The sequence below is a fragment of the Vanacampus margaritifer genome, chromosome 14, assembly GCF_051991255.1.
Source record: "Vanacampus margaritifer isolate UIUO_Vmar chromosome 14, RoL_Vmar_1.0, whole genome shotgun sequence".
Classification (NCBI taxonomy): Eukaryota; Metazoa; Chordata; class Actinopteri; order Syngnathiformes; family Syngnathidae; genus Vanacampus; species Vanacampus margaritifer.
In genome coordinates this window covers 4309725-4325813 of record NC_135445.1, presented here as the reverse complement: position 1 = coordinate 4325813, position 16089 = coordinate 4309725, and the positions used below count along the sequence as shown (strand labels likewise).

Here is a 16089-nt window from a genome sequence, read left to right as displayed (position 1 = left end):
GTAGGGCCATCTACGCGAGGGTGCGACAGACGGGGGGAAGTGTCCTACCGCGCAGACAAAGCAGGTGTCATGCCAGGTGAATCCTAAAGCCTCCAAGAACTTGTCTCCCGCCTCGATGGGGAAGTCGCAGCCATGACAGTTTGTGCCAAACAGTTTGTAGTAGTCTGTAGAAGAAATAGTCACACATGAACAAAAAAATTAATAATAATTTAACTCCTTCACTCCCAGCCATTTTCACTGAAGCAACCCCCTTCGCTCCCGGTTGTTTTACTGGATTTTGACTGATTTTGCAAGGCCCACAGAATATTGTGTTCTATTGCTATAAAAACATGGAACCTTCCAAAAGAAAGATTAGAGTCTCTTTTTTCATCAGAAAAAAAAAGAAGTAAATTTCTATCTGTTTCTGTTTTGCAGCAATTAGCATTAGAATATAACTAAGTTTCATCACTACTCACAAATCTGTTTAAAACAGTGGTAACATAAAGTTGATCTCTTATACTCTGCTGCCACCTGCTAGCCGTTTTGCTAATAACTACCACTGTTCAGTTTAGAGGCTGAATCAAATGCCTTCTGTATGCTCTAACATAAAAAAAAAAAAATATATATATATATATATATATATATATATATATATAATAAACGTATAAATACGTCTTTGGGAGCATGGTAATATTTAAAATAGAACGTATTTATACGTTTCTGGGAGTTAAAGGGCACACGCAGCATATCGGTGGCCTTTATGACGTACCCATTTCACAGTATGGCTGCCCGTCCTCCATGTGGAACATGTTGCCCCGGATTGGCTGCTGACAGGCCGAGCAGACGAAACAGGACACGTGCCAGGTCTGCTTCAAGGCGTTCATGATCTCCTGTGAACCAAGACCGAGGAAAAATGAGAAAGGAATCGCAAAATACGGAAAAAATGACCGCAGTGAAGGCCTGATACTTCCTTGACACCAATGACTACTTTCCTATTACCCGTTTCCCACACAAACAAACAAGCAGCTCACCCCAAGGATCTTTTGCTGGCAGAGCGCGCAGGTGGGAGCGAAGAACTGCTCGTAGCAGCGCTCGCAGTACACCTGGCCCTTCTCCTCCACAAACCCGCCGTCCCCAAGGGAGGAGTGGCAGTGGGCGCAGTTGAATTCCTCGGGGTGCCAGGACATGCCCATGGCCACGAGGAAGGGGCCCCTGATAGGAAAGCGGGAAACGTTTGAAATGATGTGATGCTCAGCAGGGATGTCACGATGACCGCAATCGCGATATTAAAATGGCCACAATATCGTCGTCGTAATGCTATGATATTTAAAGCACCACATTTCCATCAAAATTGTTTTACTTTTCACTTGCTTTAGCCAATAGGAACATACGCAGTGCATTGTTTACAAAGTAATTCAAGATGGCGGAGGGCGGCGACCATACTGGCATGGATATAGCAGAAAACTATATATATATATATATATATATATATATATATATATATATATATATATATATATATATATATATATATATATATTATGAGCTTTTTTTTTTAATATTGCCAACACCACCACAATATCGTGAAAATTATCGTATCGTGAGGTTCATACGGTGATAATATCGTATTGTGACATTTGGATATCGTTAAATCCCTAATACTCAGGTTGGGTCGTACCATTTTGCATTTTGGGATAATCAAGTCTCTAAGACAAAGAAATTGAATAGCCTACGGAATATAACGTTGATTTTATGAACTTATATTTTTTTTGAAATATTTACAAAATTTTATATTTTTACAAGGATTTTTTTCATAGAAAGAAGAAATAATAAAATTTTTTAAAAAAGTGTAAAAAAAAAATTGGTATTATGATAAAGCTTTAAAATATATACTTTAAAATGTACTTATTGAAATAATAAAATAAATCTATTTTTGTGACACCGGTCCTGGAACTTTTCTGACAGGCTTTTCTGATGTGTTTGAAGTAGAAACGTGCGTGACGGACTACCTGATGACGTTATTGCACTTGTTGCACATGGGGGTGCGCGTTCCCGCCGGGATGTGCTCGGCTCGCTGCACCACCGAGTTGAGGTCCTGGGGGTGCGGCTGCGGGATGGGCCGATCGGGGCCTTTGGGAGGCGGGTTGGTGACCTTGCCGAACGAAGGGGCTGCGCCGCCCTTGGGGAAGGCTGAAAGGCAGATTTCGACGTTAGCTGTTAGCTTTGTGTCGTCAGAAAATTAAAAGTGATTTGTTTGACAATCTCCCGTTTTTTTCCTTGCGTGATTCATGAGACATCTGGACCGCACCCACCACAGAAAGGAAGATCCCCCCCCCGCCCCCCCCTAAAAAACATTCCGGCAGTCAGCACGGACACCTGCGAAAATAACGTCCCGGCTCTCGTCTCAAAACAAATGCAAGGGATGCACAATGTTCCCTCTCCTCTTTCCTCGTGCAAAAACATTTCCAGGATGGAGGTGTCTGTTTTTCTGCCCTCGCAAAAAAAAAAAAAAAGAGTTGGAGGGAAATGTAACGAAACCCACCGCTGACAAGGAGCGTTTTGAGCAAAGTGCTTCCCGCGCTTCCTTTCCGGTGCGTAAAGATTCCGTGAATATAAAAACAATCATACAATTGACAGTGTGGGAGTGGGATCGGTTTTTTTTTTTTCTTAATGTTTCTTAAAATCTGTCAACATTTTGATCAGTTTAATTATTCCAACAGGAGGTTACGTTCAAATACAATCCCTGTTCCGTGAATTCTTTTATGCTCGCTATAGTTAGTATGAAAGGATTACAATCGTAAAGAAATCACACGACGTACCATCGCGATGACATCACGCGCGCTGAGGAAGCTCACCTGTTTTCTGTTTGCTCAGCAAACTAAGTCGTGATTGGTCGTCACCTGTTTCCTGAGCGCGCGCGATGCTATCGTCAGTTGACAGCGAGTGGCAAAATGACTTTTTAAAGGTATTAATTATTCATGAAAGATAACAAAGTTATCACATTAATTATAGATAAAATAGTATCTTCTTACTGCTGAAAATGGCCAAGTGAGTCAAGTATCCCTTTAATTTTGTCAAGCTATTAGCATTATCTATTAGCTAATAAGGATAGCTATTAGCGATAGCAATTAGCAATGTCATATTTGAACATTTTTGTAAAACAAGAAAAAAAAAACAACTACGAAAACCCCAGTTGCCTTGATTCTGTGTTTGCAGACTACGAAAATAAATAAATACATTTTATTTTTTATTTGTAATGAGACAGCTAAAATGACTTGGGGAACTATGAATTTATGCTAACTATCTTGTTCCTTTAAATGCATTTAAAAAATGTTTACTAGCAGTAAAAAAGCTGTAAAGCAGTACTTTACACTTGTACTGTTAGATTTTTTTTTCTTTGATTAAAAAACAAATGACTACTGCTAGTGTTTTTTTATTAGATTTTTTTTAATCAAATAAAAATGTACTGGAAGTACAAATGTAAAGTACTGCTTCACAGCTCTTTTACACTTGCACTGCTAGTGCATTTTTTATTTGATTTTTAAAAAATCTGATAAAAAAAAATGTACTACTGCTAGTAATTTATTTATTTATTTATTTTTAATCAAATAAAAAAATGTAGTAGCAGTACAAGTTTAAAGTATCGCTTTGCAACTCTTTTACACTTCTACTGCTAGTAATGTTTTTATTTAAATTTAAAAAAACAAATAAAAAATGTACTACTGCTAGTATTTTTTTATTTGATTTTTTTTTAATCAAATAAAAAAATGTACTGGCAATACAGTACTACAGCTCTTTTACACTTGTATTGTTAGTGCATTTTTTATTTGATTTCTTTTTTTTTTATCAGATAAGCAGTACAAGTGTAAAGTACTGCTTTACAGCTTTTACACTTGTATTGCTAGTATTTATTTTATTTTATTTAAAACCAAATCAGATTTAAAAAATGTACTAATGCTAGTAATTTCCTTATTTGATTCAAATCAAATTTAGTTATTTGATTAATAAAAAATGCAATAAAAAATGTACCATTGCTAGTAATTTTTTTTGTTATATATTTTTTTAATCAAATAAAAAATGTATTAGCAGTACAAGTGTAAAGTACTGATTTACAGCTTTTAACACTTTTAAAAAAATGAATTTAAAGGAACAATATCGTTAGCCTAAAATCATATTTTGTTATAATTTTTTTTTAATCAAATAAAAAATGTCCTAGCAGTACAAGTGTAAAAGCGCTGCTTCAATCCAACATGGTGATGAATATCGCTCGCATACCTTCAAAGTGTATCACGATTGAAGTATCAGTCAGATAAAAAGTGTCACGGTTGCTTTGAATAGCATCTCCATGCCGAATGTGCGCCGCTTGGGGGAAATTAGCTTTCGCAGAGGGTTCTTATCTACCACAAAGTTGCTACGCCGAGAGAGTAAAGAGCGCAGTGTGGGAGGGAAAGGCTCGGTGGGGGCAATAAAGCAAATGGTGTCATTGCAGTCGGGCTGCGTGGGCGAGATAAGGAGCGGGAAGTCAGCGTGAGACGACAACAAAACGGGAATCACAGCAGGAGTCGCGTCTTTGTCTCCGCCGCTCAAAAGCATCTCGGTTTGATTACAGCTGCATTTTTTATGAAAGGATTATTAGGCTCATTCCGAAACATGTTTGAAGTGTTAGCATCTGACGTTAGCCATTCATTCGGCAACTCATCTATATTCTGTCTGTGAACTACTACTTTACTTTACAGCGAGTGACTAACAAAGAAGAAGACCTCCACCAAGGCCAAATAATCCTGATTGGGATCAGCAACAAATGATACACCGTCTTTGATATACAGTCTGCATATGAATGCTGTCATTGAGAGGCAGTCAATCTTAAACATTTTGTAACAATAGTATGTTTTTCGTGACCTCACTACTTTAAACATCAAATTCTGATTACTATTACATTTGTGGAATATGAGTTAAGATGGAAAATCTAGCCGCTTTTAGCCATCTCAGGGTCGGCCATTTTGCCACTTGCTGTCGACTGAAGATGACATCATCCGTTTTCTGAAGCTGAGCTGTGATTGGTTGTTAGCTGAGACCTGAACAACTGTGATGTCATTTTCACGCCACAGCAAGTGGCAAAATGGCCGCCTTCTGTATTGGGGCTGTATAAAACATATTGTCAAGATTTTTTTTAGGGGGTTGACTTCCCCTTTAATTAAAAAAAATAAATAAATCAAGGCCAAACAAATCCTAATTTAATCAACACTTAATTGCACACTCTCAAAGATATTCACTTTCTGCACATGGCAAAATTAAAAGTCATTTGTCCATTAGCCCAAGCTGCTGCAAGTCAAAGAAAAAAATGATAAATAAATAGATTTTTTAAAATCAGCAGCTTGTATCTCATAAATCCCATGAATTGGTTCAAGGCGCCATCATATTAAAAATGTAGAACAAAACAGTAAATCAAGAAACTGCCTGATCACAAACACGCTCCCTGAACATAAAACATAACATCAGGAAATTGGTAACTACGAAATCATAAATAAAAACCTGCCTGGTGGAGTTCATAAATATTCATCTTAATCTTGCACATGCAAAAACAAGAGTTTAGCGCTATGGATTACATTACACATTAATGAATCCAATTGGACGTGCATGTTGATATCAAGTCAAGCATGTGTTTAGCAAGCGACTGTGGCCTCCCTCAGGTACCTTTCAGCAGCCGCTCCGCCAACTGATGCTTTTCATCAAGTACTGGATCCCCGCCGAGGTCAAAATAAACAACGGCGGTCTTAATTTCACAATGTATTTAACTAAAAAGGATCTGGAAGAAAGCCAATAATCCGAGCTCATTAACAGAACACCTCTGAGTTTTTATAGAGCCCGTAATTTTTAAATGGCTTAAGCGCAGGGAATTAAACCTGCTGGGAACGTTACAACTGAGTGTTTTGGAGGTACGAGAGCGCCCTCTGTGGGAAAGAAGGAGTAACTACGCTTGGTTTTGTATAGGGCGGCAGTTCTCAAACGAAATGTTTTGCACAGAAAAGGTGAATGAAATAGTGATTTCATGAAGACAAGATCATTATTATTTCAGTATTATGATTTCCACTGTGAGATTTTCTAATTCAATGTCGGCTGGTATGCAGTACCTGATGGACCTCCGGGCTGGTAGGTGGACTTGTTCTGGGCCGCGGGGCTCGTGAACGCGGAGGAAGCCGACACGACGTTGCCATTCCGAGGAGGCGTAGCTTTGGAGTATGTTTTGGCTGCGGGCAAGGTTTGCACACCGGGAGAGGTTTTATCCACGGCGTCGCTGGGAAATGAAACAGGAATAAACACATAGACATTTTGAACATACTCATGCAAAGTAGGTTATTTTTTTTAGCTAAAAAATAAATAAATACTACTGTCTATATCTCATTTTTATTTGGTCTATGTAAAAAAAGCACTATACATCATGTAAGGTTGGAATTGATTCCTTGACATTTCACGTCATATTAAAAATGAAGCGATACCACAGTCGATATAAAAGTCTACACACCCCTGTCCAGATGCCAGCTTTTTAATATCATGATAAAAATTTGAACAAAAAGAATTTCAAAACATTTCTACCATTTAAAAAAAAAGAGTGTAAGTAAAAACGAAGAAATACAAAAGTGGGTTGCAAAAGTGTGCACACCCCCTATAAATGGGATGTGCTTGTGTTCAGAAGTAACCAATCACATTCAAACTCCTGTTAAATGGGAGTTAGCACATACCTGACACCATTTAAAGTGCCTCTGATTAACACCGAATTTCAACTGTTCTAGTAGGCTTTTCCTGGCTTTTTGATTTTTTTGCGTTTGAGTCGAAGCTAAAATTTGGCTTACTGCTATTTCAGACTGTTCATGTTTCAAATCCATTAACCTTCTGTAAGGCAGTGAGTGGGGGAAATGCAGTTGTACAAGCTATGTATATTAATGGGGAAACAAAAGTTTTGAAATCATAAACCTTGGTCTCAGGTTTTTTTTTTAATCACAAAAATCTGATTATTTGAGCAAGGGTGTGTACACTTTTGATATGTAGCCTTAAAACAACTGTCACCCAATAGATTATTTAAAAAAAATTTTTAAAAGGTCTTAACATGTCAAAATATGTAAAATGTCTTACTATGAAGCAATAAAAAATAATTTAAAAAAAATTTAAATTTAAATATAAATTTTTTTTAAGAACATGTAAAAAAAATAATGTCTTGCTTTGTACATGTCACTGATGATACCTTACAACACATCATGTCATATTGAAAGTGAAATCTTTCTCTACATCATCTCATGTTAAAAATAGTCACATTAAAAAATTTCGTATTTCGTAATAATGGACTCTTACAAAAATAAAATATCTTACGATATAATCATGTCGTAAATGTCATCAAGTCATTAGGAATCATGTCTCATTAAGGTACCCGTCATCTCATGACATTATTTAAATGTGAAATCACTGAAAGATGAAGCAAAGACAACAAGAAAGAATAAAAGAGTTTATTGAGATGAATTCATCAAGAATTGAAAGATAAAGTTTACAGTGGTTAGTGCAGAGCATAGACTAGAAACCGGCTTCAGAAAAAATTAAGTAGTTCCGAAAGTGTGAAGTGGGAGAAAAGAGGCTCACAAAGAATAGACACTTGACATGCTGTTGATACATAATAATCATTGGGTCTTTATGGGTGTTTTCGTGTGAGTTGGAGAATAATTTTGAACACGTTTAAATGCAATACTAAACAAAAGGAAAATAAATAAACAACTCCAAGTGTTGGCCAGCTACACGTTTAGCACTTTTGCGCAGACGCCATGATGCCAATCCCTGAGCTTGTTGTACTTGTGCTCTATGACTTGTGGGTCCAACTTGGTGGCCCTGATTCACACCGTCACACACAAATAAAACACGAGACAAGAAAGGAGGAGAGGGGAGAGGAGAAAGATTGGCAAGTGAAGAGAGCGAAACCAAAGAGGAGGCGAGACAGCGACAGGACATGATGATGATGATGTCATCAGAGTGACTCTTGCCTGAGTTGTTGGTATTGGACACGGAAGGCAAAGGATGTGTGCTGATTTTGGAACGTCTGCTTAATTACTCACATTTTCAGTGAGTTGACACATCGGTGACTTTGGCAGTCAGCTACGGGGAACATTCCGATGAAACGTTTGAAGACAATACTCTGTCAAGTGCCAGAGGGATTTCTCCGAAATGGAATTAATTTAGGCAAGAGGCACTTGGACGACGAGGATGAAGTGACGGATGCACTTACTTCTTTCCATTGTTTTCGGGAGCTTCTTCTGCAAAAACAAAATTGAAAAGAATTGATATATACTCTATGTATACATATATTTAATATTTACTTATTATTTTTCCCTACACTGTATTTACTGTAAATATAACATTATTACTGCCTGTGTATGCGTATCTAGAAAAAAAATGTCCAAAAATTTTTAAGTTATTACAATTAATTGGCTAAGAATACATTGATTATTTTGCTGCATTAAAAAAATATTTATTTCATTAGATAATAAAACTTTTTTTTTTTATCAGGTATGTTAAATAGCAATAATATTGATACCACAATCTCAACTACAGTGAAAGTATAGACTTCAACATTAACAACTCATTTGCTCCCAACAACGTATAAATACGTTCTATTTCAAATGTTTTAAGTGTCCCAAAGACGTATTTATACTTTTTATATTTTTTTTTATGCTAGAGCATACACAATTGCAAGGAACGGTTGAAGAAATGGTAGTTATTACACAAACGGCCAGCAGGTGGCAGCAGAGCAAAAGAGATCAACCAGGGGCCATGTTGAAAAAAAACCTCAATAATACATTCCTAAATAGATTTGTGAATAATGAAAAAACTTAGCTATATTCTAATGTTAATTGCTGCAAAAGAGAAACAGAAACAAATATACTCTTTTTTTTTCCTGATGAAAGAAGAGACTCTAATCTGTCTTTTGGTAGGTTCCATGTTTTTATAGCAATAAAACACAATATTCTCTAAAATCCAGTAAAACAGCCGGGAGCGAAGGGGGTTGCTTCAGTGAAAATGGCTGGGAGTGAATGAGTTAAAAATGGTGTTAAATGCTACATTAGAGGTGTATAGAATAATAAATATATTGAAAATATGCTACATTACAGGTGTGTCCATCATTATTCAAATAATTTCCAACGGTGGCCAGTAGAGGAAGTAATGGTCATTCAAATTGATGCAGGGGGAGTCAGGCCTATCAAATTGCTAGGTAACGTTTGATATTTTTAACATTTATGTACTATTGCTTACTTTAAAATGGGATATATGCATTAAATCGGAATAGGTTGCCTAGAGTGTAAATCCAGTCTTAATAAAAAAATGTTTAAAAAAGTTTACAATCTAATTGTGATGAGGCATCCGCTCACCATTTTCCGTGCCGGTGAGCTGGGCCAGGATCCGGAATGAGCGGGACTGGGAGGTTCCGGTCTTCGGGTGCCAGTCTTCTGTGTCCTCAATTAGTCGCTTCTTGCTGGCTTCACTCAGTGCAGACGCGTGATTCATGTTGGACTCTTTCCTGTGCGTTACATAAAAAGTTGTGTTAGAGCAGCGGGTAATTTGACTATTTATCCGACATGGTGCTAAACATGCTGCAATTTGTGCTACAATCACACACACACACACACACGTTTAAGTGAGATGGAATTTAACTTACAGGGTATCTGCAGGTTTAACAAAGCCAAATTTAAGACTATTTCTATTCAAGCGTTAAAAGTTTAGTCAAATCAAACTGAATACTTTGAGATCTGCAGGCACCTTGCATTAAAAAAAAAAAGTGAAGTGTCAGTGTTCCACCACAAGATGGCGTCAATGTGCTTCATCATGTATCAACCTTCCCTCCGTAATTAAAGCGTACACCTGAACACCGAGATGCAAGACAAGAACCTTTCTCCGGAACTTCTTCCCACACCAAAACATGCAGGTTAGCTTCTTGAAAGTGTTTATTACATGCGCAGGTCACGTCTGTGCCAGATGAAGCAAAAAGCACGACACGTCTGGCAGCTTTTAACAGAAGCAGTGATTTGCGTGGGCCGCGAATAAACACGACGCGAGCAGAAACAGATGGAGCCAGTAGTGAGCTTGTCAACACGCCTGGCTGCACTGGAACGACGACTGCATATCAAACCGCGATCAGTCGCTTTCATGGCGTGAAAATTGGTGAGAGAAAAAAAATGATTAATTTGTCTGAGGTTAATAACCAACTGTAATTCCCCCCCCCAAAAAACGCCCTGTGAATTTCCCTTGTTGGTGAATAACAACGATGAATCCCGATTAATCTATCCAGCTATCAATCATGAGCTGATAGCTGCCTGTGGTGAGTGATTAGATTACCATCAACAGATATTAGACTTTGACAGTCCGTATACATGGGTTGCTATATAAAGAGACACAAAGAGTGCAAACATGCTGCTGTTAATGATAAACCACAGCAATGTGCAGTTAAGTCGGAGAAGATGAAAGAATGATCATTCACGGGACGAACTTGTCTGAATCTCCTCCCACCTGTGGACAAAAAAAAAAAAGGGGGACAGAATTGGGAAGGACAAGTCGGAGCATTTGAGGAAAGAAAAAGGCCCTTCTGAGAAAACGTCAACATCGAAAAAACCCACAACAGAACATGCACAAATGCAGCAACCGAGGAGCTTTGAGCTTAAAATAAATGGAGTGATGGATGGATGGAGCAACTTGGTTCTTTTTATGTGGAAATACAAAAACGCAACAACAAAAAAACTGCTACCTACTAAAAAATACACAGCTGAGGTTTGATATTCGATATTTGAACCTAAAAGGGCCGATGATGACTTTTCCGCAGACTAGCTTGGAATTTGCATTTAGAGAGATATTCCTTTGCTCAATGTTTCGAGCTCTCTACACTCACTAATTGAGTTTTATCCTCAAGGTAGTGTCAGAATAATCACATCTGCTGTTCACTTCTTCTTTTTTTTTTTTTTTCAACATTTGTTCTACTTTGAAATACACGGTTTTTTTTTTGTTTAGTTTTTTTAAAGAGTTGTGCACTAATTTAATTACAGAAAAAAACGGAACTTTCAATCACCAAACCTCTTGCTGACCCAGAAAAAAAGAGCATTTTGGGCAATTCTATACTCAACTGAGTGTACCCCACATAGGATGGTCCGAAACCTTTAACATCCTTGGAATGAATTAGAAATGAGTAAAATCGTCCTTTTCGATTGATTGCATCACTCATGGCTCTAAGATCTTTGAAAAAGACTTTGGTAAGCTTTTGTTAAAGTGGAAGTCAACCTTATATATTATATATGGCCTCACTAGTCTAAACATGACATTCTGCTTGATATTACATTTGTGGGATTTGAGTTATGAAGCCAAATGCAGCCCTTTTGATCAATCTCACGGGACGGCCATTTTGCCGCGTGCTGTCGACTGAAGACGACATCACAGTTGCTCAGGGCTCAGGCAAAGGCCAATCACAGCTGACCTGTTTTCTGAAGCTGAGCTGTGATTGGTTGTTATCTAAGACCTGAGCGACAATGATGTCATCTTCAAATCGACAGCAAGTGGCAAAATGGCCGCCCCCTGAGATATTCACCAGAATAACATATTTAGACTACAGTAGTGGGGCTGCATAGAACATGTTATTGTCCTAAAAAAAAATGTGGTTGACTTCCCATTTAAGTATTAAATACTTCTTGTTTGGTCATGTGATCCTGATGTCGGCATAGCGCTGTATGCTACCATTTTAATCAACGACTGTGTAATAAAATAGCTTCTTTTTTTTCTGTGGCGTCTCACACTTAAAAAAGAAAAAGAAAAAGTGTGTTCTCTGCTGAAGAGTGGGCGTTACGGGCCTACACAGACATGGCAACATCTTCTAGAAAGTCTTCTCTATTGCATCACCTCCACATTCTGGAGCATTCTCCCAATATTCTTGTCCACAGTCCGACAGAACTATGGGAAAAAGTCTTCACAGATAGTTCACAGACATTATTTATTAGGGTCATATTAAAGCCCACTCGCAGATGAAGCACAGTCCAGTCACTCCGGCATGTTCTTGAAAGAAACCAAGCTGCCAAAATTGTGCTAAATCATAAAGCAAGTGCCAAAGCAGCGGTGAGCTCGCATGAAGTCCACAATGTGTTCTACCGCCAGGACCAATAACCCTGCGGAATACTCCAACAAGATGTGCATTGTGCCTTGTGTGAAAACACTGCCGGTGATTGATGCGTTTGGAAAAGCGGGAATACGGGCGTGACGCGAGACAAAGCCGAGTGGAACGTTTCATTTTTCTCCGGTAGCATAATATGCGGCCTGAGTGGACCGCAGCTGTCTCTGAAACCGCCGACTAAAGCACACTTAAGCGGGGTACACGCATAGCAATTATCAACACAACCCATTTTTTATGGCCACATGACAAGGAAAACTTTTGCTGCGTGTGTTTACTACGCTTCGTTTTGTGGTATGATGGAGATGACCAACGCAGCATGTCGTAGTACCAAGAGTGACCTGTGAGAGGCAGCACGGTGCCACAGGGAATCCAGAGTGACAGAAAATACAAAGAGAAAAAAAAAAAAAAAAAAAAAGAGTTTTTATAGAAGACGAAATAAAAGAAGCTAGGCTAACAGCTAGCTTATCCGGTACAGTATCTATATTCGAATTTGCACTTGTCAGTTTTCCCAGCACATTTCCTATTTGTTATATTAACTCATTCAAACCCAAAAACTTGTAAATATGGGTTTTAATATTTGTCCTTCAATCCCCAAAACATATTTATACGTTTTTTATGCAAGAGCATACAGAAGGCTTTGATGCAGCTTCTGACATGAATAGGTGGCTTAAAGCAATGGTAGTTTTTTTTTTTTTTTAAATGGCCATCAGGTGGCAGCAGAGTATAAGAGATCAGCCAGGGTTATTATTGCAACAAGCTCTTTTTGCTAATGTTTTCAACAAAAATTTGAATAATGATGAAACTTAGCTATCTGCTAATGCTAACAGCTGCAAAATGGATACAAATATACTTTTTTTTCCTGATGAAAAAAAGAGACTCTAATCTTTCTTTTGGTGGGTTCCATGTTTTTATAGCAATAGAACACAATATTCTATGGGACTTGCAAAATCAGTCAAAATCCAGTAAAACAGCCGGGAGCGAAGGGGGTTGCTTCAGTGAAAATGGCTGGGAGTGAATGAGTTAAGTAACCAAAGACAAGTTTAGTGTATCAGAATAACCTATAAACATTCTTAATCTAAATTTCCCTGACGAGGCCTCGGGGCCTCCGCCTAATGATCTCGTTTAGGAATTCCTAACAATTGTGAGGGAAAATGTTCAAATGTGTACTAATTGCCATGCCTGACCTGTGTGTACCACAAGGAGGTTCTGATTGCCGGCACCTACCCGTTGAACTGCTCCGACAGCCCCTGGCTCTCCAGGAGGCCCCGCCTTTGCCCCATGGCCACCTCGCAGGCGTTGTTGTTGGAGTAGAGATTGATGGGGGTGTTATAGACGGACGGCTGCGGCACGGCGGGCTGGGAGGGAGGGGCCGTCACCCTGGCGGGAGAGGACGAATTGGACGAGGAGGACGACGGGGAGCTGATGGTGGAGCGGGCGGGAGACGAGTCCGGGGCGGCGAGGGTGGACTTGAGCGGGAACGGAGGGTGCGGTGATTGAGATAGAGGTTGGGCTGGCGTGAAAGCCGACGATTCCGAGGGGATGAAGGCCACTTTTGGGGCGGGGGACGGTGCCGGCGAGCCTCTATCGCCCCCAAATGGCATGGCTGTCTTGTTGTACGCGGGATTGGCCTGGGTTGACGGTTTTGTGTATGTGGGACTCGGCGCCGTGTGGGTGATTGGGACGGGCTTAATGATTTCTTGAGGTTCGACCTGCATCCAGGTGGTGACACACGGCATGCAGCAAACACACACAACAAAACTGCTGTCATGCTTTGAAAGCAGCATTCAAAGGCAACCATCAGATCAGATTTATAAGCTGTGATCATATTTAAAGGAGACATGTTGTTTCTTTTTGTGTGTACAAACAGTTGGGTGAAATTAACTAATTCACTGCCAGCCCCGCAAAAATGCATCTTTTGACGTCCATAGCCGTCAATGGCAGCGAATGAGTTAAACACCCAAGTAAATCTTATTTCTATAAATCTGAGTTACTCAGCCCAAGGCATAAGGAGCTTTGCTGGGTGAGGATCCGGAGCCACTTTCAAGCAACAAATGAGCTGAAATAATTGCAAAATATGTCTCCTTGAAATAAAAGACACGCTTGTGACAATATGGCCCCTCAGGGTCAGTTGAGCATGCAAAGCACACCAACATTAACTCAGAAGGGCACGTTTACAGGGCGTGAAGATGAAGCTAAGCTAATATTTGACAACCATACCTGGGACCCTCCTTTGGCAGCACTTGAGCCTCTGTGAAGACAGAAACAAAATGCACATGAAAAGAGGCTCTTCTTAAAATCGAATGGACAAAATACTTAAATTGAGTTTTCTTATTTGAGATTCAGAGGTGCCATGAGATGGGAGTGACCCAATTAACAGGTTTTTGAGGTTCGAGACATCGTTCAGCCAATGTTTTGCTTTGACTTGAGAGCACAATTTGAGTGCAAAAAAGTGCTTTATGGTGGCAATGAGGATCGGACTGATATGTTTTTACTGGCTATATATATATATATATATATATATATATATATATATATATATATATATATATAGCCGTATGTCTGTAGTTGGTGCACACTCCAGAAGAAGCAACACAATGTCCATTGAATTGAAAAAATGTGACAAAAAACCCAAATCCCCGTTCCCAAATCATGTCGACTTTCTGTGCAATAATTAATCAATAATCACAGAAGACCAAACTGACCAATATTTTGGAATCTGGAAACGGCAACATGGTGACTAAGGCTATTTCCCGCCCTTCAGGCTACATTACAGTCCCCCTCCCATGCTGCTAAATTGGGAAAACCGTCACACGCATTTCCGTTACGACGCTGGCTTATTAGCGAGCCCTGCCCTTGGGCAAGACGGTGATGTCATTTGTGTGTGTGTGCACCTACACTTACTGTTTCCATTTAGCAGCTAATATAGACAAAGCTTATTTTCCAGCGTACGTACGGAGCAACACGGGGCCGAGCCAAAGAAAACAGCGAAGGGCGTTAAGATCAAATGGCACATTCCGTTGGGAAGATGATGTGTGTGATGTGACATCAGCCGGGTGCTTTCACACCCTATCTGTCTTTTCTCACAGCTAATTGAAAAAAAAAAAAAAACACGAGTAAGGGTGGTCCCGTGAACATCTGCTCGGCCGAGGCTCCTCTGCTTTCCGTCTCTCTGGCTTGAATAGGCACATATTACATTATGTAATAATAAACTCACACTATTAAAATAGCTTTAATGTATTACAGACCGTAATTGATTCGTCATTACTACCGCTACCTACAATATGTCTTTTTTGTTTTCTGGACTCAAGTGCCAAAGGTAATAATTTGTGATGGATAAGAATTCTTCCGAGTTATTTCACGAAATATTTGGATGGTTATTCACTAGGAGTGTAATGATTTTTTTCGGTTCGAGTTTAGAAACTGCGGGCAATCAACTTGTTGGGAATATGTGACAATTGTAATACAGTTTTTGATTTGAATGTTGTGGGGTGCGGGGGGGGGGGGGGTGGCTGTTGTTAAGAAGTGTTTCTCATCCAATCATTAACTGTATTACAACCATGTTGGCGAAGGTTAGCAATTGTGACTTACAGCACATTTTGACTTACAAATTCAGGACGTAAACCAATGGCTCTTTTGTAACGTACACAATATGCTTCGATTCAAGCACTACAATTCAATACAGAATTTTTTTTTTTCTAGGTCCTTCCCAAAAACTGGACCTGTCTCTTAACCATATGCCATTTTGATGAAGTCACTTTAAGGGGTGGTAAGCCAAGCAACAATTAGCATTACACCTTTGGGCTGGTTGAGAGCATCATATTGATACAATTGATCAGAGGTGGAAAATTCAGGTCCATAAAGTAATTTTTTATTTTTATTTTTTTTAAACGCCACAGATTGGCTTTAGCCACAGGTGCTTTAAATCC

At 39.1% G+C, this 16089-nt stretch overlaps 1 protein-coding gene across 3 annotated transcripts in view; it reads right to left on the bottom strand.

Moving 5' to 3' along the window:
• The window catches only part of pdlim5b (PDZ and LIM domain 5b), a 42974-nt gene that overhangs the window by 2097 nt on the left and 24788 nt on the right, over window positions 1-16089 (bottom strand). For 2 of the 3 annotated variants that reach the window (XM_077586155.1, XM_077586156.1), the window contains exons 4-12: window positions 14381-14411; window positions 13388-13872; window positions 9387-9535; window positions 8246-8273; window positions 6111-6274; window positions 1989-2169; window positions 1011-1191; window positions 749-869; window positions 49-164 (exon numbers count right to left, since the gene is read on the bottom strand). In XM_077586155.1, coding sequence (XP_077442281.1) covers window positions 49-164; window positions 749-869; window positions 1011-1191; window positions 1989-2169; window positions 6111-6274; window positions 8246-8273; window positions 9387-9535; window positions 13388-13872; window positions 14381-14411 — 1456 coding nt within the window. Of the gene's footprint in view, window positions 1-48; window positions 165-748; window positions 870-1010; window positions 1192-1988; window positions 2170-6110; window positions 6275-8245; window positions 8274-9386; window positions 9536-10501; window positions 10522-13387; window positions 13873-14380; window positions 14412-16089 lie in introns of all 3 variants that reach the window. The other variant, XM_077586157.1, reaches the window with a different exon arrangement.